Source organism: Alternaria hordeiaustralica (assembly GCF_023758085.1).
Source record: "Alternaria hordeiaustralica strain BMP 2776 chromosome Unknown scaffold_58, whole genome shotgun sequence".
Lineage (NCBI taxonomy): Eukaryota > Fungi > Ascomycota > Dothideomycetes > Pleosporales > Pleosporaceae > Alternaria > Alternaria hordeiaustralica.
The window spans coordinates 35,284-61,140 of record NW_026056830.1 but is presented as its reverse complement, the minus strand read 5'-3'; the positions used below and the strand labels follow the sequence as shown (position 1 = coordinate 61,140).

The 25,857-nt window shown below is 52.6% G+C and overlaps 8 protein-coding genes across 8 annotated transcripts; 3 read left to right on the top strand and 5 right to left on the bottom strand.

Annotated features, from left to right (window-relative positions):
- Positions 1–278: 278 nt before the first annotated feature.
- J4E84_011110 (uncharacterized protein) lies at positions 279–1,977 on the bottom strand (the record flags this gene model as incomplete). The annotated part of the gene is made up of 3 exons (XM_049393664.1): positions 279–1,344; positions 1,395–1,788; positions 1,839–1,977. The coding sequence occupies 3 exons, from the start codon at positions 1,975–1,977 to the stop codon at positions 279–281; spliced, it is 1,599 nt and encodes a 532-aa protein (XP_049238644.1).
- Positions 1,978–3,445: 1,468 nt separating this feature from the next.
- On the bottom strand, positions 3,446–5,455 carry J4E84_011109 (uncharacterized protein; the record flags this gene model as incomplete). Its single annotated transcript, XM_049393663.1, has 1 exon — positions 3,446–5,455. One exon carries the CDS (start codon positions 5,453–5,455, stop codon positions 3,446–3,448), a length of 2,010 nt encoding a protein of 669 aa, XP_049238643.1.
- Positions 5,456–6,254: 799 nt separating this feature from the next.
- J4E84_011108 (uncharacterized protein) lies at positions 6,255–7,383 on the top strand (the record flags this gene model as incomplete). Its single annotated transcript, XM_049393662.1, has 3 exons — positions 6,255–6,434; positions 6,484–7,100; positions 7,149–7,383. 3 exons carry the CDS (start codon positions 6,255–6,257, stop codon positions 7,381–7,383), a joined length of 1,032 nt encoding a protein of 343 aa, XP_049238642.1.
- Positions 7,384–7,917: 534 nt separating this feature from the next.
- On the top strand, positions 7,918–9,566 carry J4E84_011107 (uncharacterized protein; the record flags this gene model as incomplete). Its single annotated transcript, XM_049393661.1, has 2 exons — positions 7,918–8,953; positions 9,004–9,566. The coding sequence occupies 2 exons, from the start codon at positions 7,918–7,920 to the stop codon at positions 9,564–9,566; spliced, it is 1,599 nt and encodes a 532-aa protein (XP_049238641.1).
- A 201-nt stretch (positions 9,567–9,767) lies between these two features.
- On the bottom strand, positions 9,768–11,753 carry J4E84_011106 (uncharacterized protein; the record flags this gene model as incomplete). The annotated part of the gene is made up of 1 exon (XM_049393660.1): positions 9,768–11,753. The coding sequence occupies one exon, from the start codon at positions 11,751–11,753 to the stop codon at positions 9,768–9,770; it is 1,986 nt and encodes a 661-aa protein (XP_049238640.1).
- Positions 11,754–12,280: 527 nt separating this feature from the next.
- J4E84_011105 (uncharacterized protein) lies at positions 12,281–13,016 on the bottom strand (the record flags this gene model as incomplete). The annotated part of the gene is made up of 3 exons (XM_049393659.1): positions 12,281–12,727; positions 12,775–12,897; positions 12,948–13,016. 3 exons carry the CDS (start codon positions 13,014–13,016, stop codon positions 12,281–12,283), a joined length of 639 nt encoding a protein of 212 aa, XP_049238639.1.
- Positions 13,017–15,887: 2,871 nt separating this feature from the next.
- Positions 15,888–17,131, bottom strand: J4E84_011104 (uncharacterized protein; the record flags this gene model as incomplete). Its single annotated transcript, XM_049393658.1, has 3 exons — positions 15,888–16,494; positions 16,550–16,791; positions 16,838–17,131. 3 exons carry the CDS (start codon positions 17,129–17,131, stop codon positions 15,888–15,890), a joined length of 1,143 nt encoding a protein of 380 aa, XP_049238638.1.
- A 5,816-nt stretch (positions 17,132–22,947) lies between these two features.
- J4E84_011103 (uncharacterized protein) lies at positions 22,948–25,644 on the top strand (the record flags this gene model as incomplete). The annotated part of the gene is made up of 1 exon (XM_049393657.1): positions 22,948–25,644. One exon carries the CDS (start codon positions 22,948–22,950, stop codon positions 25,642–25,644), a length of 2,697 nt encoding a protein of 898 aa, XP_049238637.1.
- Positions 25,645–25,857: the final 213 nt, after the last annotated feature.

Genomic DNA, 25,857 nt, shown 5'->3' with positions numbered 1-25,857 from the left:
GTCTTAGCGCGCCCTTGGTTAGATAGACTGTATGCACAGAGGAGACCCACTTTTGGCGGTACCCTCTTGAACGCGTTCTCGTTGGCCACTCCATAACCCCATCATCGACATCGCATTGCACAACAGACGGCAAAGGAAAAGGAACTCCGAATTAACAAAAGAAATGGGTATATTGTGACCTAATACAACAGGCATGGCACTCGACCATGCCTTCCAAAAGCCATGCAAACGGAGCTTCTCCCGACGCATCAACGCGTCAACGCACTACCACTGACCATCTAGATCACTTCTTCCATGCGGTGAACATCACTGTCCTTCGTCCATCGCCGAATCCTCTTGCCCAACCCGAAGTACAACGGGAATACAAACAGCGCAGGCCCCATTGCGCAAGCGAAAATGACCATGGCGGGGGTAATCCACCCATTCTTGCTCACGTGCGCAAGGTCGAAGACCCAGTAACTGTACGAGAAACCGATGAAGTTCTTGCAGACTGTGGCGACGACCATGATCTCTCCGGAGATGGGCTTGTAGCAGTCGATCGCGTAGGCGATGGCAATAGTGGGTACTGTGGTGACGCTGAGGCCAGCCAGACCGTAGCCCCAAACCACGATGTGACCCCACGCCCACTGCTGCTGGTATGCAATGCCGCCGAGGATGATCGAGAGCATCATGATGACGACGTAAATGAACAAAGCCGGAAGGCGCATCTCCGCTTCGCGCACGCCGCCATTCTTACGTGCTGCGCGGGCAGATACCCAGTCGGAGTATGGGCCTGCTGTTGCTAGCCCGAACAAGGCGCCAATCGCGAACGCGAAATTTGTATATCCGACCTGGTCTGGCCTGAACAGGTACGGAGGTGCAGCGAGGACAGGCGACTCGGTGAGATTGAAGAAGAGCAGGATGTCGGCTGGGCCAGCAAGCATCAAACCTGCCCACAAGATGATCGGGTTGAAGAAGACCTTGATGGGCGTCCAGGTGTCGCGCACGACAAACATCTTCCACCTCGCATCTGGCTTCATGAACGGCATGAACTGGGCGCGAGATGGGCGCCCCTGCACAGTGATGGGCTGCTCGAATGAGCTCCGCTCCGAGTCTTGAATTCCGGCCTCCGTTGCTTGTTTCTCGAGCCTGGTCTGGTCCTCGTTGCTAGCGTTACTGCTGGTGGTTCGGATGACTGTTGTGTTGCCGCGATGGTATTTGGTCTCGGGGAAGGTGAGTGCGATCAGAATGACCGAAACACCAGACAATGCGGTTTCTAGCCAGAAGAACGACTGCCAGCCATAGTGAGCTGCCATGGAACCAGCCATGATCGGACCCAGAAAAGCACCCATGAAGTAGCCAGTACTACAGAATACGTTAGAAGGAACTCGACCACGGGAAGAGACATCACTTACAAGTATACACCCGTCCAGAGACCCCTCTCGTGCTGGTAGAAGACATCGGCAATCATCTGCACAGGGATACTCTCACTCGTCGCACAGGCCAGACCGTTGACAGCACGCGCCGCCAGCAGACTGCTGTGACTGGTCGCCATCGCCTGCCATACGCACGACAAAAGAATGAATACGGAGAAGGTCAAGCTGATAGCGCGTCGACCGAAGATGTTGGAGAGCGGCACGATGATGAAGTTGGCGAAACCGAGTGTGATGACGGTGATGCCAGTCAGCATAGCCAACTGATTGTTATTAAGGTGAAACTGGGCGCCCAGAAGAGGGAACATCGGCGCAATGGATAGTGCGCCGGTAACAGAGATCCAAGTGAAGAGCCATTGTGAGGCCATCACCATGACTGTGATAGCTGTCAGCGAAATTTCAGGCGTTGGCGAAGGGTCAACATACGCTTCCATTTCCTAGTCCAGTTCAAAGGATCGCGAGGGTCAGAAGAGGGCGTGGGTATGAGCGTCTTCTGTGCAGAGCTATCCTCGTTGATAATCTCCGTCCCAGGAATGAGTTCAACATCGCTGTGGTTAGTCGCCATCTTGAAGTCGTTCGTTCGTTGCGACCAATCTTTCGTGTCTTGATCCTTTCAGCACGAACGCGCGGCGAGCCTATCAACTTATACGCCCCTCCATGCTCGGCAATGTTGCGCTCCACGGTTCATGGCTGTCTAGTTTCCCGCGGATGATGCATCACTCGGCTTCCCAGTGCCATGTAGTGAGACACCATTTGCTGCAACGATCAGCAGTCACCGTTGATCCATGTATTGAACTAGTGGGTGTCAGCTAACGCAATATCTGGCTATATTAGCGAATGATGGTGTCGTGAAACCAACGACATTCGAGCCTTCAAGGCGATTGGACCTGTTCGCACTTCCGTAGTGCATTCACATATCCTTGCTAAACGATCATTGGGGAACCGCTGGCTGGTTGATACAGGGACTGCATATGCTTTTCGAGCTACAAAGTTCATGCGCTGGGTCCGCGAGGAAGGGAAAGTTGCTTGTCGTGCAGTTGCGCAACCCGCCAATCCTATTCCTCCACCTGCATGATGCGAGGTACAAGGCTGACGTCCGAAAAACTTTATCAATAGGCTTGTGCATGGCGCATTTTACCCTGTCTTCAGCCGAACCATAGCATACTGTTGCAATGTCATGAAGTAGTCTTCCTCTCTGACGCATTTTGTTTTGCATCCGCTCTAGCGTGTTATTTGCTTCGTCTTCAACCCAGGAGGCGCAACTCGACGTTGAAGGTCTTCCAGGGCATTGCTGAAAGTACACGACTTCCAAGTATCCCACCGATATCACCTGCAAGGTTGTGTAGTAATCATGAAGCTTTACTCTTCTCGGCATTGGAAGTGGAGACCCATCGTGCTGATGGCGGGCGCGCCATTCGGGAGGTCGCATCCTGGCACCACCGGAGAATGTGGGGATGCGCGCTGACGGACTCCCGCTACGGGGGACGCCACTAGACAAAACATCTTATCAAAGTTATTAGGGCTACTCGAACAACAGCTGTCTGGTCTGAACCTTGGAGTTGGACTATTGCGGAAGACTTGGCGGGAATGTTTCGTTTTGCAGAGTGCGGGTCGTGCCGAATGCGTCGCGGAAGTGCCGTTTCGAGCGCATAGCCGCATCCTACGTGTCTATCCAGGTACTGCAGGGCGCATGAGAAAAATGTACGGATCGGATTCTCGGGGTCTGTTTAATGCATGTCTGCGAGATAGATGAAGATAGATGTGCCAGTAAGACGCGACGCTGCAATCCCGATATGAAGTCGTGATAATAGAGGGCTCACCTCGCCTCGAATCCGACCCCGCAACATTTGGTACATCGATATCTAACAGCAAAAGTAACCCCACTTCAATAGTTTCACGAGATGAAGCATTGGATGAATTAACTCCGCGGTCTACTTGAAGCGCGGTTTTGTTTTGGTATCCTACCAATAGTAGCTGAATGTTTCCAGGGCTTTGTTGCGCAACCAATCGCATCCCTCGCAACCACACTTGCCTCAGAGCTTTGCTGAAACACCGACGGCTGCTTCCGTTGTTCCAAGGAAGATGCGCTTGTCCATACTCGACAGCTCTTTCCAAGTTCGAGAGCGCGGATGCGTTTGTGGCGAAAGTGCCTTCAGGTGGATCCATCGTGCTGCGATCTCTTGTGCAACAGGGTCTGGGTTTGCCTGCGCATCGTACATCAGCGCGACGCTGCTGGCGACGACCTCGAGATGTTGCAAAATTGCTCGTCCACGGTATAGCAGCTCTTCCTTCTGTGCATTATGAACAACGTCGTCGAGCGCCTGAAGTCTCTCCTCGACAATCAAGACCTCGTTCTGGAAGATTGGAGCACATCGACCGAGCACGTCCCTGACCCACGGTGTGAAGATATTCTTCATGATATCGCCGCCGCCCATTCGCTTATCAGTGAGTACCCGAACGACATCTTCTGCCATGACGCTGACAGTGCCTTCCCATATCGGATTGACGAGGTTGTCGCGATAGATCTTCGCGATGTTCATCAGCCCGCCGTCTTCGTTGTTCTCGCAGTACCCGACACCTCCAAGGCATTCCATGCACTGTCGCAGGCCATCAACTGATGCGACGCTGACTTGAGCTTTCATCGCGGGCAGTAGCAATCTCAACAACGCTGCTACTGTGATCTTGTCGCTTGGGATCAGATGCACGGCTTTTGTATTCGCGACCATCTCGTCCCAGTCTTGTTCCAAAGCGCCCTGTAGAGCAACACCCAGATAGGCGAAGTGCGCACTAGCCCAGTACTTTACTGTTTCTTCAGCCATCCATGCGAGATGCGTTGGGTTGTCTTGGAGTAGCCCGCCACGCACTTTGCGTACTTTGCTGTAGGCGCGGGAAATTGCCAGACCACGCGCCCAACTCCCTACACTACCAGCTGCGGTATACAAGCGCGTGATGTTGAGAATTGCGGAAATCTCCTTCACACCCTGGCCTTCCCTACCAATGAGCCAACCGCGTGCGCCGTTGAGCTCGACCTCCGCAGTTGGTAGTGACTTTGTTCCAAGTTTGTTCTTCAAGCGCTGGATGCGAACGCCGTTGAGCTCGGTGAGAGGCGGGGCCTCTTCGTTTAGGGTATCACTCTCCAGCGCCCCCACGCGTCGTCGCATGGGCATGTAGAAGGCAGACAGACCGCCTTTGTCTGTTCGCGCAAGGAGTACAGCCATCTCTGAGTCTGTTGCGCTGCTGAACCACTTGAAACCATGTATGTTCCAGGGGCCCAGTTGCATACCAACTGCATCGCGATCTCTCCCTTGTTTTGCCTCCTCGTCCAGCTCCTGCGCTGTCATACGTCGAGCAAGTGTCTCCGTGCCAGATACATCGCTTCCGCCAGATCGCTCAGTCATCCATTGTCCGCTCGTCCATGCCACATCAGGGTCGCGACTACACACCCGCCGATAAGCTTCCCGTAGTACCTCGCCTCGACCCGGCTGATCGCCATCTTCGTCGTTCTTGTGTTTGTCTAACAATGTCGCGGCGCCATCGGTCATGCTTTGAGGGCATGCGGTCATGGTACCAGTGGGGCCCCATACATGACCCCCAACAAACTGTCCCACGCGTCTGCTGAAGCGCCGGTGAGACTTGTCGTAAGCTACCGAGACGACACCTTCACGATAGCCAACTTCCTTTAGCTTCTGCCATCCTGTCGTCGTCCATAAGGGATCGTTCTTGTTTTCAGCACCGAAGGTAGATAGCGGACGCAGTACCGGGTGGTTCGTCTCTGCGTCCGTAGCGTACTTCAAAATAGATGGATTAAGTGATAAACGTGCTAGGTGATGGACACGCTTGGTGGCCTCCGTTGCATCCTGTGGCAGGTAGAGATCCAATATTCGCGCGACAATTTTGTCATCAGAGGCTTCTGCGGAGTTTGAGTAACGGCTTTGGATAGTTTCTGGTATTGAAGCTGGGTTCGTATACTGTGGCGGAAGTATCGGGAGGGCTTGGAAGAAGCCCGTTGAGGAGGAGGAAGCCTGAGGCGGCTGTTGCGTCATGCTGGCGTGCAAAGCAGTTACGCAATTGAAGTAGAGACGAATAGAAGTACCTGTCTCCAGAGAAGAGACGATACTTCCCCGACGCACATGGTGCTCAGCTTCATGTTGTAGATGTATTGGCGCTCGGATGTCGCAGACATCCTCGGTTCACCCCCGCAAACCGCCCAATGGGGCAGTCGCAGCCGGACAGCAGCAAAACCGCCGAAAGCAACACGATACTTTGACAACCTCATCTCTCTTCAGAACTTGAAGTCCATGGCATCAGTTGGAAGGATGAGAGAGCGAAGACAGAGGCCGCTGCCGTACGGCTTCCACTCGCGTTACCAACTCCCGAGATTCTCTACCGGATTATCTTGCCCTGGACTTGTTACCCCATGCTTCACACATGCCGATAGCTGCAGCAATCAATATCAGACCTGTGCGATGACCGACTGTGCACAACAACATCCCTGTCGGCAGTCACGGAAGCGAAAGCTTGTTGTGATTTGCCTTCGGTATTGTAGCTGCAACTGCCGGTAACTTGCGTTAATTAACGACTTCATCCAGATGATCGAGTCGAACAATCGCCACAGCTTCGTTGTGGAACGAACGTCACAAGATGTACGACTGGAGAATCTGTCGCGCTGTCATTGGTATGACTGGGAGGAGAAGTACTACTGCCGTCACACCGTAATATACTCACTGATAGCAAACCTCCACCCTGGATGGACGTCATGAGAACTCCTTGGCTTAAGAAGCCTCGTAACTGCGACCTGATGGCTTTCGCAACTCACCAGTAGCTAGTCATACCATTGTCGTCATGATTTGGTCCACCGTCTTCGCCAGCGCGCTCTTGACGCAATGCGTCTCTGCGCAGAATATGCTGCGCTTCGCCTGCTCGCAGCTCACCGTCGAGAGGGCCGATCCGTTGGTGAACCCCGGCCAGCGACCCTCACCACACACGCATCAGATTATCGGAGGAAACTCCTTCAACCTTACCGTAATACTCCGCCCGCCCCATGAGCGACACGTCCACTGACAGACCATAGATGGAGCCTGGTGTCTTTGATCCACCGACACGTTCGACTTGTACGTCTTGTACATACAGCGAGGACTTCAGCAACTACTGGACTGCCTCGCTCTACTTCAAGTCGCCCGAGAATGGCACATTCCAACGTGTGCCCCAGTTCGCCAACGTAGGGCTCCAGCAAGACGGTGGTATGACGGTGTACTACATGCCGTATTCCGCGAAGAACAACAAGATGACGGCCTTCAAGCCTGGGTTCCGCATGATCGCGGGTGATCCCATGGCCAAGAAGCCTAATCGCGCAAGCATCTGCCATCGATGCTTGCAGAATGGAGAAGGCTTTGCACCCTGTGACGCGAAGGACACCGCAGAACTGCCCAACAAGTACTGTCCTGGTGGCATCAGAGCGACTGTCATCTTTCCGTCTTGCTGGGATGGGAAGAACCTCGATTCGCCAGATCACAAGAGCCACGTCGCATACTCCAACGGCGGAGGTCTAGGCACCCCAAACTGTCCCAGTACACACCCGGTAGCTATCCCGCAGGTGATGTACGAGATTATGTGGGACACCGGCCGGTACAAGAACAACGCATGGTACGGCAACAACAAGCAGCCGTTCGTATACAGCTTTGGCGATGGGTGAGTGCTCCTCTTTCTGCTTGTTTTACAATGACTGACGGGAGACAGTACGGGTTACGGACAGCATGGCGACTACCTCTTTGGCTGGAAGGACGACTCGCTCCAGAAAGCCATGGATGCTTTGCCAAGCGGCAAGTGTGCGAACGCCAACTGTCAGGTGTTGAAGATTCAGTCTGCGCAAGACTCGATGAAATGCAAGAAACCACAACAGGCGGTTGAAGATGTCGGAGTAAGCGGTGACTGGCTGACGGAGCTGCCTGGTGGTATGGCAGTCACCTATTGAGGATGTTTTATTAGCATAACTAAGTAGATGTGAGCGCGCCTGGCAATGTAAGCGCTACCCACTGTATCGCGATCATAAAGCGCATATTCGGCACACTCGCTTCTGTGCGAACATGATGTGTTTGGATGAGTGCAGAGGCAGTGCCGGCTGCCGCGTGTGTCTCGAAACGGGCGTGTTGTTTTGTTGAGAAACCCGAGATTTGCCCGTGAAGGAACGCCTTGGCCCCGCCAAGCCTTACCCCTCAATCCTCCATCTCCCCCGTGTTTCTCTCACGATAGCTCCTCGGAAGGCCTAGAACATCACGAGATGCATTCACACCTATTTTGATTCGAGGAAAAACGCGCGACCGTTCTTTTACGCGATCGGGCTCCCATTTGTCGGCCGTCAAAATGGTCTCAGCCTCATCCGCAGACGCGGCATGCGGCTCGCAGCGGAAGATGGCAGCCGCTGCGCAATTGGCCTATATACTCAAGCCTTTGAGCCTCATCCCACGTTGAATACCCCAAGACCAAAATTTGAGTAGCGACTTTCGCCATGACTGCTTTTACCAATCCAGTTCTCCCTGGCTTTAACCCAGACCCGTCCGTCATTCGCGTGGGTAGCGACTACTTCTGTGTCACCTCGTCCTTCGAATACTTTCCTGGCGCGCCCATATATCACAGTAAAGATCTTATCAAATGGAAGCTAATCGGCCATGCGCTCACGCGCAAGTCACAACTGGATATCAAGACTCCTGAGCCGGGAGGCGGTATCTGGGCAACAACCATTCGTTACCACAAGGGTACATTCTACATCATTACCAACTCTTTCGACCGATACAGACCGCAAAACGACGATCGCGTATGGCCCCGAGGCTTCTACGTCAAAACCACCAACATCTGGAACGACAGCACGTGGTCCGAACCTGTGTACTTCGACCAGATTGGTTTCGACTTTGACCTGTTCTGGGACGACGATGGTCAGGTATACTTGTCTTCCACCTACAGGAAGCTTGACCGGACTCCTGGGGGCAAACTGAATGACTTTGCGATACACATATCTATCATTGACCTGGAAACTGGTACTCTGAAGTCTACGCCTAAGATGGTTCGGGAGTCGGAGTCTGGTATATCAGAGGGGTCGCATCTTTTCAAGTTGAACGGCTACTACTATCTCTTCACGGCGGAAGGAGGCACAGAGTCTGGGCACTGCGAATATGTGAGCCGGAGTCGGGAAAGCCCCTTCGGACCTTGGGAGCAAGCACCGCACAACCCGCTTTGGCGCAACACAACAGACGACGAGATCCAAAATACTGGTCATTGCGATATTGTTGAAGACACCCAAGGCCAATGGTGGGCCATGTGTTTAGGCGTGCGACCGAGGAAGGAAGATAACGAATGGCGAACTTCGGTTTTCGGACGCGAGTCAATGTTACTCCCAATTCGTTGGGAAAACGACTGGCCAATCTTCAACGAAGGGAAACCGGTCACACTGCAGATGAACGGGCCGAAAGAGTCCACTCTTGGTGACGACAAGGCTTGGAGGGACGATTTCAGCGGGGTCAGGCTCGACCTTGGCTGGTACAGGAAGAGTAAGCAATGCAAGAAGCTGGTATACGGTACAAAGCTAATGCACGCCTAGATACACCCGTGAAGAAGGACTACTCGATGACAGCGCGACACGATTCTCTTACCCTAAATGGCGGTCCATACACCCTCTCGATGCCCGCGTGTCCAACGCTATTCCTGCGAAAGCAAAGACATTGGCCGGTGACGTGGGAGACCCAACTGGACTTCCAACCGAACGTCCCACGCGTCGAGGCTGGAACTGCATTGTACTGGAATCACACTTGCTACTCCAGCATTGGCATTGCTTTTGCAGATCGCAATGGTCAGCCTCAACGAATCATTCGACTTACCCGTCCTGATATGGAGACTGTGGAGCAACCCATCCCGGAGAAGGGTGAGGTAAAACTCACCATCGAGAGTACGGCTACCTCCTACCGGTTTGGCTATCGGGAAGTCGGCGATGGGGCACAGCAGAGCGCTGACTGGACATGGCTGGGCGAGATTGATACCCAGATCATGACGCGTAACCCAGACATTGGGCAGCCTTTCACTGGCATGATGATGGGCCTGTATTCTTATGGCGAACTGCAGCCTGTACTGACTCCAGCGCATTTCGCTTATGCCGAATTCCGGTAGTTTTACAAGGTCATCGTTCTGTCTGAGGATGGCTTATCTCACTGCCTTCATCGCAATGCAGTCACACGTCATTTCACTTGTGAAGCACTCTGGTCCAAATGTTGTTATAAGTCGCTGTTTACAATGCTAATACTGACAGGCTACATGGTCTAATTGACAGAGATGTATCGCGCACTACTACCCTCAGGTGGCCACGCCAATTCAATGGTGCACGCACTCATTCCTCTTCCTCAGTCTTGCTGCATTCACGGCTCCCTTCATCGACACCTGCTTGCGGTCCAAGCCGCCGATTGCCTTACGATCCAGGGCGACACTCGCTTCGTCATCGTTAGGATACTTGGCTGTGATATTGCCAAACTTCTGATCAGCCTCTTTGGCAATATACACCACCTCACCTCCAACCATCGTGAGCTGAACACGTTGGCGACCAATCATCTCTTCCGGCACAGTGAAATAGTCGTTCTCCAAGACAATCAAATCAGCAAATTTGCCAACCTCCAGGGATCCAATGTACTTGTCGGCCCTGAGAAATTTGGCGCCGTTGATGGTGATGGCGCGAAGAGCAGCTTCGCGGGAGATGCCTTCACCAGGAAACGTGCCATTATAGGGAGCGCCCTGGGATGCCGAGGAGTGTGGATTACCAGGATCACCTGAACGCGTGACTGCTATCTTCAGAGCGAGGAACTCGTCGAGAGGGTCGACTGGCCAGTCACTTCCGTATGTGACGGGACGACCAGCTTTCTCGATCTCGGCATAGGCTTGCAGGTTCTGGCGGCGGTATTCGGCTAGCGATGGGAACGTGTTTGGGAGGTACGAAGGGGCGAGCTGCGACCACTGGAAGCTCATAATGGCATCGACCTCTAATTCCTTGAAACGGCGCCAGTCGTCCTGGTGAGAGAGCTCGTCGTGTGCTAGACCTAGGCGGAAGTCGTGCCCGGGGTGCGCTTTACGGAATGATTCGGCGGCGTCAAGACCAACGCGAACGGCGAGATCGCCGTCGGCATGAAGTTGCGCGTCTATGCCGGCGAGGAAGAAACCTGAGAGAGTACGTGCAAGGATCTCAGGTTCCCAGTACGTCTTCTTGAGAGTGCTTGGGTCTGGCGCCCATGTCGTGTTAGACCCGTTGACCAAGCTCCAATATGGCTCGATGAGAGCTGCCGTCCTTGCCGGATACGTGATGACACCATCCAAGAAGGCCTTAACGGCCTGCCATTTCAGAGATGGAGCAGGCTGCATTGTAGAGTTGTTATCGAACCCACGTATGAGCTCGACAGTCTTGGCCACCAGATCAGGCACTTCGGCGACGGAGCTTGGAGCATCGATACGGTAGTCAAAGAACGCTCGTGCGCTCAAGCCTCCTCCCTGCTGAACAGCTTGAAACACCTGGTCGTACTCCTTCAAAGCCATCGCCTCTTGAAAGGTAGTGATACCGGACTGGCGCAGTAGCTGCATAGCAGCTAGAGCGGCCTTCACAGCCTCTTCCGGTGAAGGCAGAGGTATGCCGAGGAGGTCCGAAGCATTGTCTTCAAGTACGCCTGAAGGCTCCTGGCTTCCAGGTAGCCGTTCGATAACTCCATTGGATGGGTTAGGAGTCGCCGCGGTGATGTTGGATATCTCCAACGCCCGCGAATTTACCAAGATGGTGTGATAGTCGCTTGAGCGGACGACTACAGGTCGTTTGGTCTTTAGCACATCGATGCTCGTCTTGTCAACTGATCCACTCCGTGATGTGAGAGTCGAGTAGTCCACGTTCACCGCTTCCATCCAAGCATCATCCGGTTTGTCGGGTTCATCATCAATGCAGCGCTGGATGTGCTGAAGAACTCCAGGTAGATCGAGCGGCTGGTAGTTCAGGTCGCATTTGAGGAGATAGATGCCGCCACCGAGGATGTGCATATGGGAGTCGATCAAGCCTGGAATGGCCGCGTGGCCTTGAAGGTTGACTACCTGGGTCGTATTGCCAATGCGTACTTTGGCATCTTCGTTCGATCCGACGAAGGTTATGACGCCGTCTTTGATTGCCAGCGCTTCGACCTTTGACGAATACGCGTCCAGCGTGTAGATGGAGCCGTTGTGAAATACGGTGTCCGCAAAGGATGGCTGTTGTGCTGGTATGGCGTTTGTTGCAGCATACAGCGCTGCCGTGGTGAGTATTCGCATGAGCATAGTGGTTCCAGAGGCAGACATAGAGAAGCTGGTATGTAGAACTTGATGGTGAGAATGCTCATACTCGGTCTCGATACCATATATAAGAAATCACCCATCATATCGGTGATTCCAGAGTCCGCAACGTGCGAAGCGTACGCATTCAGTGTGTTCTTACGGCCGAGTGCGATGTTGTATCCCTTCCCTAGAAAGGAAAGTACACGCGTTTCTGGAGTGGCTGATTGCTACGAAGTATCGCCGACAGCCTCATGTTCGGATACCTTGGCACGCCGAACCCTCAGCGACAACACAATGGGACGACACGGAACATAAGCAAACTTCGTACGAATTTATGTACGAGGACATTCGGGGTTTCGGAGTCCGGAGGAGAGATCGTTCATGCAATTTGAGGATAACAAGTATTTCTTGCAGAGTGGAGGAGCGGCCAAAAACAGCGAACGGAGCCTACACACCAACGCGTCTCAGTACAGATGTATACACCAATGGCCCGAGAATATGTCATAGTCGCGTCCTCTTGGTAAAACGCAGACATTGATTGTTCAGACATATCAGCCTTTGATGGCATCCGCCAACGGCTGAAACCACGCCCCGGCCAGCTTCTTATTACCCGCATCGTTCGGATGAACGCCATCGCCGGTCATAGTCTTCGTGTCGAACCCAGTCCACGCGTCTACGACCGTGATGGGGCTGTTTGCAGTCGTCTTGATTGCCGCCCATGCTTCAATCGCAGTATTCAGGGCAACGACACGTTGTGCGCACTCAGCGCAGTTCGAAGGGTTCATGGGAATGATCTTTGCGGCGAGAATCTTCATCGTGGGCTTCGAGGCGCGCATCTGATCTACGAGCTTGCTGAACGCGGTGGTGATCTCTTGGGGCGAGCGGTTGCTCCAGACATCGTTCGTACCGAGGTGCATCATGACGATGTCGGGTTTGGCGGATGAGAGCCAACTGGGGAGCTGGTTCTGGTTCGCGATGTTGACTGCTAGAAAGCCGCCCTGCCGTTTGGATCAGCGATGAAATGGGCGCGTGATGATGAGCTTACATGTCCCTCGTTCTCTCCGTCGTATGGAAAGCCACAGCCCTGGCCAGCCAGACTGCCTACAAAGTCGGTGTTCTTGATACCGGCTTCTTGAAGGTTTTGCCAGAGGTAAGCCCGCCAGCAGCCCTACGATATGGTAAGTACGTATTGCAGTAGTTTTGGTGCAGGTAACATACTGGGCTACCGGTGATCGAATCGCCGAGAGCCATAATCTTCACCGTCGATTGGCGATTTGTTAGTTCCATTGGGGTTGCGGTTGCTGCTACTGCCAAGGCTGCGATAGCCAGCCATGCCGAGCGGATGGTGACGCGCATGTTGGCAGAGTGTATACTTTTCGTAACGTGTTGGGCGGAGCGCAACTTCTAGATCGTAATCGAATACCTATGTAGTGCAATCTTCGTGTCTTTCGAGGTCAACACGATACGTGCACTGAAGGGCTCAGCTCCTCTTATTCCAGGAATGACTTGGCTGGCCCAGATGAAGGTCTTCGATATGGTTCCCAGCTGGTGGTAATGACAGCCTCTCCTATGATCATGGGGGGCTCAATTCCAGTAATCAGATCTGGCTCTGCCAAATAACGGCGGACCATGGCCTCAGAAGTCGCTCCATGGATCCACAGTTCATCTAGATTTGACGCACACCGCAATATGGTGATCAATCTTGCACGAGAAGACCCACCAATGGAAGCTATCGAAGAGAAGGTCTCCCATATCTAGCATGCTCGATGTGCAAGTGAAGTGCATCGCTCTATACAGGGGCGACGGTCAAATTGAGGTGGATGAACAGGTGCTATATGCGATGCAGCCAGCGCGGGGCACCGAGTTCCGCGCCCAAATGGGATAACACCTACACATCCATGTCGCCAGACGGGATAGGGCAAGACGCTTGAAACCCCTAATGGCGATGGTGTTGTCGCAGACGATATTGAAGTTGATGGGTGTTAGTGTGAGTGATGCGAAGAAAGGAAGTAGACGCCCAGGTGGGACGATGCAGCGGCGCTCAAGGCCCGGAGCGGGTCGCGCACTTCCCCGCTGTCCAGGCGGTCATCGACACTAACGGCAAAGAATTCCAGCGAACTATTGTTACATGTCCAGGTACCTACAAGGTAGCGACTGTGCAAAGATTACTCATATTTTGTTTATCGTAGTTCTCAACCCCGACACAGGCGTTCTACCATGTCGGATGATAGCCCCAAGCCGTACCTAGGTACCTAGTTTTGCTGAATGATACAATACTCAATGCCACGATAGAGCGCGATTTTCGACCAGCCACCTTGTTTACATCTCACAGCGAGCGTTCCGACGAACAATGAAGCCCGAGCTCTTGCTCAAGTGCGAGTTCCTCAGCGTGATAGGTACTTTGCATTCGTCAAGAAGGTAAGGTATATATCAGCCTGCTGTCTCCTGGTCTCAACATCAAGGAGACAAAGAACCAGAAGCTTGACAGTGGTGCGCCTATTCCCCTGCGTGTTCTAAATAGATTCTAGTGGTTATGCCAGACGCCTTCTTGTCGATCGCAATGTTGCGAAAACCGCAGAACCAACACGGCACAGAATGTGTAATGTATGAAATAGAGTTTGGACACATCGCGAAGGTTTATTATACGCGATCTAAATAGAAGCTTCGTTGAGCTTTGCATCCCGCTAGACGCTACAGGTGTTTTCGCCGTGCCATGACATGTCAGATCTGCGATCGGGCTGTGTTTGAGTTCGCAATAAATGTCAGACTAGGAGGACGGCTCGGAGCTCTGGGTATACTTGGAATTGAAAGCCGTTGCAAGGAAGCCCTGAACGGAGTGAATGTACGTGATTTTTCCACGACCATGGGTACATGCCCGCAGAACGTTTCGCCATAGGACACGGTGCAGAATTCCGATCAGATTCGCATGCCGGGTATAAGGTCGTACGATTATTGACATGGCAAAATCAAGATTCCCATTGATCAGTAAACATCGTACATCTCAAGCCGATGATCTCGTGAATGGTCACCGTCGAGCGTGATGGGAAGCGTCACAGAACATCAGCGCATTAACAAACCTACTCGGATCATTCCAGGACAGTATCGTCCTGGAAACACTAGAAGCTGCCCCTTGGGCACAGCGAACATTGCTGCGCTTCCAGTTCTGCCAGCTAAGGCACGTCAGTCTTTCAAAACCGCATGGAACCCGGCAATCTGGCAGCCCAAAATCACCGGCCCTTCTTTTGCCGGTTTCCGATCTATGTATATCAGAGATGCGATTCGTCTAACACAAGATGTTTTGCTATTGTGCTCAGCTACGCGAAGACGCACGGCGACCCGAGCACCAATTCCACGGAACAGGTCCCGACAGGCATTGGAGAGAACATGAATTCGGTTCGCGGACCGATTACGACAACTCTATACAGCCCGCAGCGGTAGAGATGCGTCCGCGATTCACGTTCGCGAAGGAGAGACGACGGGTATAAGAAGGCGACCGGCATGTTGAAGCGTAATCGGGCCGTTACCGAGATGCCAGACTCGAACAAGCTAGCGAGTGATAGGTCTTGAGATGCCGCTGGGTGATCGACAGCCTCGTCGCCATCGTCGACGTTGAAGTCCACAGGGAGCATCTCCGCCAGACGCGTGGCTCACTTGTCGTGCAGATGACGGCGGCTGATCGGTTCCACACGTGCGCTGGTGTTGAGGCCTCATGCCTTACTATGATAGGCAGGCGTCAAATCATAGCCCAGCGCTCATACATTGTATCGTAAGTACCTCAATGCGCTATCCAAGAACCCCTTGGACAATGCTCGAGGAAGTCCATACTCAAGCCTTCCGGCGGGTGGCGCTGCATTCTCACCCGCACACATAATCACGGCTAATAGTGGAGGCTAAGACTGCGATTAGCCATTCAGCGCGCACCGGACTTCGACTGCAAGAACGAGTGGTGGGCAAAGGAAAGAGGCGTTTTGCGCACTGCGCCAGCGTGAAGAGTAGATGATAACCGAGATGCGTTCCCTGCAAGGCGGCACGTCGCGAGGCACCGTGCGCGGTCCCGATCGTTGAACATCGGATCGCGGGATGTGGAGGGGAGAAGATGAGATGGTTCATGCGTGTGCAATTCTCGAGAGAAGATGTTCAATTCTATCTAGCAATCGTTCAATGGAGTACCGACTTTGGCTCAGCAACAAGATCCTTTTGGCTCTCGCTGTCGCTGATCCGCGAACTTTGTTCGAAATGCTGCTCGAAGTGTCGCGAAACGTAAATGTTCTTCCCAAACATGCCGCCTTCTTCAGAAGTCGTCTGATAAGGTGTTGTGCTACCTGGCCGACCCATTTCAAAGTCATCGTCGATGCGTCTTGCTGTGCTCCTGACACCAATTTGCTTCGTGCTGGCTCCAGTACCGGTCCCACCCCCATATACCCTGCTGGCGTTGAGCGATGAAGAGAAGCCGGGGATAATCTTGACAACAAGTGGCTTGAGCGCGGGAAGCGATGCGCAGACGATGGCGAGATTCATCTCGATCGCGGACCAGTAGGCTGTCGGTGCACTGTAGTAAGTGTTGTCGTCGGGATGTGCGACCAGGACAACGAGGGCGTGGAGGCGAAGGATCGATACGACACAGACGAACCAACCGATGGTTAGGATCGCCAAGAGAGCGATCTTTTGCCGCATGGCGATTTGCAAGGTCCAGATAACGCGAACGGGAAGGAAGGCGACGAGGAGATCGGTTACGATGTTGATGCTGGCGTTCACATACCAAATCCTATGATCCAATTAGTATTGCGCATCGTAAGGCTGAGCACTTCGGTAACACTCACGTCTTGTTGTCGATACACTTCGAAGTCGGCTGTTCCAGGATCTTCCAGTAGGCGTGGACAGGGACGCATGTGAAGATAGAGGTGATGATTGTGCTCACACCCCAAAGGACGCACACGGCCATGACAATGTGGAGTGGAATGCGCATCTCGCGTACAGTAAAGATTCGGCCATACTGCAAGAGGATTGACACCTTGGTGAACATGAGGCTGGCGTTGTAGCAAATGATACTCCAGAAGAGGTACTGGGATACGTTAGCTTAGGATCACGTATAGTGTACGGCTTCTTACCTTCAAGATGATCTCAACTCCGGTTGGAAACTCGATCAGGGCAGCATGCTTGCCGTTTCCAGCATTCGCCTGCATGACCTGAAGTATACCGGTGGCAATGGAGAGAGCCATGGAGACTACGATGGTGTAGTCTTCCCATCCTAATGCTCGTCCCAGGTATCGAAGCCGAGTGAAGAGACGCAGGCCAACGCATATCACCGCTATGCATGTAAAAGCAACGACGATAGACTTGGTGAGTGGACCCCGATCGTCCTTGGCCAAGGCAGCCGACTGTTCGGGTGTTAAGGGTTCCATGGCTGCTGTGAAGAGAAACAGACGATGCTACACGTAGCTTGTCGATATGTCGGACGGGCGTGGTAAGGTTACCAAGGCACTCCTTTACATATGTATTCGCAGTTCCCCGTGGGTGGAAGAGTACATGTGTCAGGCACTGCGCCCGGAGGTACCTGCACTGCAAGCTGCACGGACTAGGGTGACAGTTCACACAAAACCGGGAGGCTATGTCGTTTGAGGAGGCATCCGAAACTCAAAACTGATGGATAAACGAGACCCTGGTAGCATGTAGGGAAGATCTGGGGGGATGGTGTGCCTAACGGAAGAGCTAGACTTAGCAGATGGCAAGAAGTTGGCTGAGCCAATGAGACTATGCACTTCTCCCTGCATACGTAAATAGTCTAAATTCGAGGGGTACATCTCCGTAGCGGACCGTCGCAGTGAGCAAGACCACACCATGCATACGAACTCACTTGCATGATGCAGTCTATGCGTTTGCCATGGTGGATGGCGATCTTTGTCGCTAAATGGGCGTCTTTCAAACCACGAAGTCGTCCCTCGGTTCACCGGGTGCAGATCATGCAGGTGCTTTGACGAACGAGCTTTTCGCGTGGCGTAGTCTGTGTTACGCAAAACATCGCTTGGGTTGAACGAACGGCCTTCGTTGCTGAATGACCAGGCGGGCGAAGTGCGGACGGGAGCGCTGTCATGGTGTGGTGAGAGCTCGGAACTTGTTCGCGCGAACATACTGCAGTTGGTTCTCATATTATTAGGTGCGATTGCTCTCCCTTGAGCGTTCCTTAGTCGTATCTTTGGCGAGCGTCTGAGCCCTCCGTCAACATCATATGTTCACATGCTGATGGTAGGATAGTGCGGGAGAGAACCTGACCAGGGTACCATTCGAAGATGGTGGCGTCATGTAGGAGAGCCACCAAATACCGGCTAATTTGAGTAGTGTAATCTGCCCGTAGCCTTAGTGTGACGCTAGAGGAGTCCATGGACAGTCTTCGTGTTCGGAAGCATCCCTGCGGATCGGATTTCAAACTCTATCATCTTTAGCTGCCTTACCACCTACCAACCTGCTGTGCTCAGGTCCGCCGTTCGAGAGGGGCCCTGGAAATAGCTGACCAGAAGTATACGTCGAACAATGCTGTTAGTCCGGGCCGCCTTTGTCCGTTGCTCCGTTGCATTCGTAAAGGCTCGATTGAGATAGACTGCGGTTATAATGACGGAGGCGTCACGCCACGACTCTGGCATGTCCGTAGTCGTCTCAACAGGCGCTGAAGGCCTCGCATCTGTGGTCGCATTCTCGTGCATCGCAAAAACCGTGCGAGGTCATCTCGCCTGACACATGCCTGACTGGAACATTGCTGAGTCTTGTCACCGATCAGGCGTCACACAACATCGCGATGCATATGCCATTTTGGCATACCAAGCAATGCAGCATGTGTCTTTCGCGTGGGAAAGATTTGCTGAAGGATCATTCGTGAGGTAACGTCCGTTTCAAACTCGAGTACTGCCTCAGGAACCGTGATCCCGTGCAGATATTGTGCTGGCAGCGGCATAACGCGGGGTGCGACAGGAATCCTACAGCTGAGGTGTGCCCGGACAGGGTCGGTTACAAAGTTTGCGCTACGTCAGCGATGCAGCCAAACTAACGCCCATGCGATATCTGTTGATTTGTGATCTGTTGCGCAGTACGAAAGAAGTTTTGTAGAAGTGCGTTATGATTTTGCCATGTAGAGTGCGTGCAAGCAAGTGGGTGCCTGGGAAGGGAGAAGATGCCGGAACCTCGGAAGCATCTCGTGAAACGTGATCTCAGCCGGAACGGGTCGATAGCGCCAAATCGTCTCCTTGGCGCACTAGTCTAGTTCGAGACCGCAGCAATGATTCCATGAGAGCTGACCCGAACACCAGCCATAGACTGTGGTGTCTTTACTAGCCACGCAGATCTTCGAACCTCCTCAACGATGCAGGATTGGCGTGCGTATCTGAGCTGTAACGTGGGCTGTGTTGTGGCACGCAGGTCGATTGCTGTTCTCATCCTACAGAACCGCGCCTCTGGCACGTTTACGTTTCAATAGCTCTAGGATGTAAAGCCAGGGTCTTTTCAGATCCTGCGCGAAGATGGGTTCGCCGTTGGATCGACATATGGCATGGCATCTTTGCGATTGTCATTCTCTAGGTAAGCGAAAACGGCGTAAGGCGCCCCGCAGTGTAAGCTGACCCGAACGAACAGTTCAAGCACAAGCCAACGTATTCTGAGCAGTCTCGAAGCTCAAGCACAACGATCGTCGGCCCCTGATCTGCAGTCACTGTTCACTACCTAGAGAGTCACAGACCTTCGAACCAACATGTCACTTCGCATTAACACACCATTCCACGTCTGCCAGAACTTTATCTTCTCGATGTCGTCTGCATCTCGCCATTTCGGTCGCCACGCATTTGAAAATGCTGTGAACAAGCACAAATCTGCTACACATTGACCGCGCTACTCGAATGACGTTGTTGAGAGGACATGTGAAGCGCGAACTGATACGGTGGGCGCTGCATTGCACCCATTTGGATACTAAAATCATAGTCGATGATCCGGAAATAAACAACGACGCAATTGTCATGGACACAAGGTGGTCTACAAACGCCAGGAGAATACCATCAGCACCTAGCTCGGTATCCAAACGTTGGTGGCCGGCTGCCGGAACTCAAGGTTCTCTTGTGTTGGCTAGCTTCACGCCTTGCACCCAGTCCATCGTTCTTCGGTATTCGGATAAGCAAGCTGCGGGCGCATCTCGCTTGTCGGATGAGTCTCCGCTGTCGTACACTGATATGGGCGATCATTCAATAACGCTGAACGTTCGTCTCGACTGTGTGCATCTGTGCTGCACGTAGAGTTTAACTATAGTAATGAGATCAGCATATATCTGTGTGATTACTATACGCATGTGAAGTGTCTTGCTCATCAAGGTAGAACCGCGCAATGTACAAGGACAGTAAGCGGAGGGCGTTGAGTTCACGCTGCTTACAAGCTCGCATTCGCTAGACCCCGACTATGCTACGAAGAGAAACGCCCTTCCTTCTCTTATTTCCCTCTACGACTCTTTTCCATTGTACAACGACCCTCCTCTTCAATGAAAGTTGTTCATAAAATGAGGTTAACTCTTTTTCGCGACGCTCGAACCCAAGCCAATCAATCCCGCGAAGACCTATGGAATTACTATGCAATGTTGACGACAGAAGTCTTGCAATGTAATCTATCTGTGGTTGTTGTAAGGATGCATCTCTGACCTCGAAACCAAGCTTCAGGTATCCTCTTCCCGGGCGCCTACGATCCTGCTGGGGTAACATCGCATCGTCTCCTGATTGCACCAGCGGTGTTAGAGGAATGTGGCGCTTATTCGGTAGCAAAGACCATATCTGAGAACTTGTGCCCTGTCGTCTCTGGTCCATCTCAATGCACTGATGAAGGTCCTGAGACGAAAACGCGGAATTGCTGTTATCTTGGAGGGACGCTTTTAAACCGTCGATTAATGCGCGCGTGAACGACTCGTGGCTAGGAGCAATCTGATCACAGCTGTTCATCAGCTGGAAACGCCTGGTAGTCCCCGGATCTCTGTAGTTGGGGTCGCTTTCATCATTGGACACATGTCGTATGTTACCATTGCTCGCATACGTTGTGTCCAGTATTGCAAGAACGTCTCCGTCAATCTCGTCCGAACAAAGATAGTCTTCGGTCTTGTACCAGTTTATTTGACCACCAGTGGAAGTGCGACGAGCCTTTGATGATTCCAAGGATGGCAAGAACTCGAGTCGACCGGCATGCTTGTAGTGGGCAGAATGGCCCGCATAGAACACGATCAACAAGCTATGAGGGTCATCATGCCTCTCGACGAACGTGGTCAAGACTCGGTCCATTTGATGTTGTGGTTTGCTTCGGTGGTCGAGTTCAACAATATCGGTCTCGAAATGGAAATGCTTCCGGAAGACATGTGCAAGCTCCTTCACCTGCGATCGTGTCAGAACGATGGTTTTCTGTCTTTTTCGCAGTTTCGGAACACTCATGCGAAAACTCCTCAACGGAGCTGGAGTCTGGCGTAAATCTGGAAGTACTTACTTCGTCGTCTGTCTTTAATTCATCCAACCCATCCGCCCATTTCAATAGCAACACAGCAACGTTTGCATAGCCCCTGTATGTTCCCATGTTTCTGGCGATTGCTTCCGCCCACCAGTCCTGCATTACCACTGAATGCTCTTGCGCCATGTCGCTTGTAGACTGTTTCTGCTTTGAATTGCGTCTTTCTTGTAGCGGCGTTTCGAAAGCGTCCCCAGCGGTTCTTTTGCGTGAACTATCAAGTGCCAGCTTTCGCTGCATCTCCAATTCGAGGCGATCGAAGGCGTTATCTTTGCCTTCTCCGTAGATAGGTGGCATATGTACGTCGAAGAGGCCAAGTAGAGAGTAGATTGCGTCCTCTTCGCGTTTGGTTTCCCGTCCAGCTGCCCAGGACATGCGCTCTTTTATACTGAAGTCCGAGAGGTTTAGCGGAGAAGACCCCAAAGCTCGGGAAGAAATAGCTGTAGCTTGATGAATGGCCTGCGACAGTGTTTGCTTATCACCTAGTCGCTCCCCATCAACGGTGAAGAATTCAACGGAAGGTGGAGCGAGTAGTTCTTGCAGAGTCCAGCCTCTGGTGAACCATTTGCTCTCCTGGAACGCGGTCTTCCAAGGCGTTCGAGGCGGGGCTGTCACATCGGAAAGATAGACGTAGCATCGGGTTGAATGTTGATACCATGCGAACATGGAGTTTATCGCTTCACCGAGTTTCACGCTATCTCTCTTATCGATGCAACACGTATCCACCTAATAAGTATCAGCCAATGCAACAATGAAGGAGAGCGTCCTAAGGTTACCCAGAAATATTCCAGTCCATCATCGGCAGCTTGGCCAGCACAGAAGTGTAACTTGACATAGCCCAGCTTCTCTTTGCCTCTGCCTTTCACGATGTCCTTGAAAGTCACTTCATCGTTGTCAGAACCCCAGGTATGTGACAGTATCGCATAGGGCGGCGGCTGTCCGTGGAACTCAACGAGGCTGAATTTGCCGTCGGTGTCACGTCGTAGAAGGTGCATGTTGGAATGGCAGTGGAAGGAAGCTGATCAAGTCGCCATCAGAGATGGTCGCAATGGAGATACGCAGATCGTGCGCTGACAGCAGCGAAGGAGCAAAAGATAACATGATCATGTCAGCAGTGGCGTGGCTATTCCATTGAGGGGTCGAGGTGCATCCTTCTGAACGACATGGGTTGGCGTCGCGCGAAGCTGAAGTGGGGCGGGGCAGATTGGCAGGGTCTACACCGGCTCCTGGAGACAATCAACACCCTGGGCACTAGACTTCAACAACACGAACGAGCGGTGACCGCGCCATGAGCCTTGCGAATAAGACTTCTTTTCAATGAGGCAGAGCTGAGCTGTGTTACTACCAAGGTACCACCATGCGGCCATCTGCCGGCATGATGAGCCCACCCTAGTCGGGGGACATATCGAACGCCAGCCCTTAGAGGATACAATCAAAGCCAATGATCTAAGAGTCTAGTTGCGGTGATATCCTGCTAACATCCGCTTTCCATGTTAACGTAGGCTGCACGGCGCCTGTCTCGCGTGTTGGTTGAACAAGGTGAGCTGTACGCGACATCGAGGAAGCCGGCTGCGCCCCCAAGACGCACATCTCAGCCTTCCCAATCTCATCAGCCATAAACTCATGGTTCTGGCTTCTATCCTTTTCCCGCGCATGGACGATGTTTCCACTGATTGAGTAGACACAATTACTGCTTCGAAAGCTCAGAATGGCGGATCCTCTCAGCATCGCAGGATCCGTGGTCGGCATCACCGCAGCTGGCGTACAAGCCTCTGTCAAGCTGTACGCACTCGCCGAAAAGGTCGCGACAGCGAGTCAAAGAGTCACAAGCATCGCAGACGATATTAGCAGCACATGCGCTATCCTCAACCAAGTGCGCGAACTCATCATACCTCAGCCTGATGCGCAAGGCACGCTAAAGTCGGTCTTCAATACCGTCGCCCTAAACGACATCTCGCATGCTCTCCGTCGTTGCAGGTCCTCTTTTACGGAAATCGAGACTCTTTTGCGTCGCGCGTTCGAGCAGGTGGGAAAACGCCCGGCGCTGCGTTCAAACATCAAGCTATCCCGGTTCGAACAAGCGAAATGGCCGTTCTTGCAGCCACAATTCGACGAACTGCGCAACGATCTTCGAGATGCGAAGGGAAATCTTGTCTTGATGATTGCTGTGGCCAGCCTTGCTCTTGCGCAGAGAGATGGACGACAGCGACCGATCCATGAAACGGAGAGACTAGATCTTGGATCTACGATCGTGCAGCTGCAACGGGCGAGTACGGTCAAGACACAACCTCAATACTTTTCAAAGATTCCTCGAACGGAGTTGAAGGACTCGCAAAGGCTTTTTACCTCAGGTGTTGATGCCGAAAAGGGCATGTCTTCCAAGCAAACACCCATGTTTGAGATGGCGACTTTGGCAAAAGCCCTTCCGCCTGGCCCGCCAGCGTTAGAAACGTTCACGTCAGCTTCCAATGACAGAGCTAAAGGCAACCCTGTACCCAGCACCCGTATGGCTATCGCAAATATGCCTCAGGCCTATGATGAAGCACAAGTGCAAGCGGCATTTATCAATACCATGCCGCACCCATCTCTTGAACTAAGTGAACCAGTTCGGATCGCTTCACGTTCAAGTCCGGGGGGTATATTATCGTCACGAAAAGCAATGGCTCATGGCTTGAGTTCCCCACGGGAGTCGCATCTTCCCGATCAACCCATTCCCGCAGAACCTATGTCATCCATCCCATCATTCGAGTCGACGGTAGCAGCCCAGCGACATGAGATGCAGTCTGAGGCGACCACCGCTGCAGGCGGTGACAATGTAATCGCAGCAGACAATGACGATGTCATCTGCTTCTATTCGGGGTTTGCTACCACTTATCTTCAGGGACTCACGACAGGCCACGGAGACTCCCTCTTATTGGATGAGATGGAGCTACCCCACGCCTCACTCGAGAAACTGGTCAAAACTTACACCGACGAAGGCAATGATCCACATATTGCGATGTCAGAGCTCACTCGAGAGCAACAGGCCATGATCAAAGAAACAACCCCAGAAAGAATCTGGAAAATAGCGTATGTCCGCTTGCAACGCAACATCAGTGTATCCAGCGTATTCGGTACATTGAATGTTGAAACACTCAAGTGGATCTTCAAAATGGAAGTTAAAATGCCATCGGTTGAGAATAAACCAGGTCGTTCAGGTGGTACCGGACTGTTCTCAAATTACTCTCCATATGAATCGTCATCGTCCACACGGCTTACACCTTCTGCTTCCTCGACTCCCGACCTCATTCGCATGTTCAGCGGCAGACACCGACGAAAACAAGGCGGTAATATACGCAAACAAATACCTCCTGAGCCTACCAGGAGTGACTTAGTGTCTCCGGACTTCAATATGTACAACCAAAGATCCTCCAAGCCCGGAGAAAAGCCAGTTACACCTGAACCTAACCCCGAATTCGGTCCAATAATGGATTTATCGAATGTCATTCCACTCGCTCGTTCAAAAACAACACCAATGCCGGATGCGGACGACGAATCTGACAACCAGCTCGATTCACCACCACAACACCCGCACGATGAATCTGAGGATCCGCTGGAAGAGCAATTCACCTATGAGATGTCCAGCACACTGGACAAGGAGGACGAAGCGTTCGCCAGGACATCCGTAAAGTTTTCGGATGCCTCCAAATCTGGTGGATATTCTAGGCCACGTGCATCTGAGGCCGCGGAATACGTTGATCCATCAACATCAATACCGACCGAATACAATCCCGACGTTGATGCATGGGCCGCGCAATACACTGACCCATCAGCATTAATTCCACCCTCAATGCCACTCTACCTCGACATCGACCTTGATACACATGCCGCGGAGTACGTCGATCCAGCAACAACGGCAATGCCAGATGCGGACGACGAATCGGAAACCTATGAGACGCAGCCCATGAACCCCGGTTCAAGCGGATCAACAGACCTGGAGCGACATGATCCCTCACGTACTCCGTCGTCTCCCTCACACTCTCCACTTCTGCTCGCTCAGAATAAACCAGATGTATTACAACACCCCGGTCGGGCCGTTCCACTGGAGGGAATGACACCGTTTGATCTACCGTATAGGGTCGAGGAATTTGGGGAACGTGACGGTTACCTTGAACCTCCTTCTATTCCACATCCAGGGGAAGACGAATCGTTTGATCGATTCCGCGAGGAGTCCCAAATATATCATCCGCGCCCCGAATGGGATGCGACGTCTTCGCGTTCGGATCGCACTGGCTATAACACGGTGAGGCGCTATAAGATGCCCGATGACGGCATGGAGGAAGACACAGTCCTTCCGACGCCTCTCGCGGAGGAGGATGGGGAAGACATCGTGAACGAACTTCTCGCTCGATGGACGACATCATGAGCATAAGGAATACGAGTAATACAGGAGACGTCATCCCCTGCAAGTAAAACAAACTTTCTCTTTACAACTTCACGTAAACATTGAACCATATTATAAAGTCGAACATCTTTTTTCACTCTCACACATCTCATACACTTATCTCCATATCTCACGGGTGACGCAAATGCATTGAAACGCCGCGCATTATCGCGCCTAGACTGCCATGGTATCTCG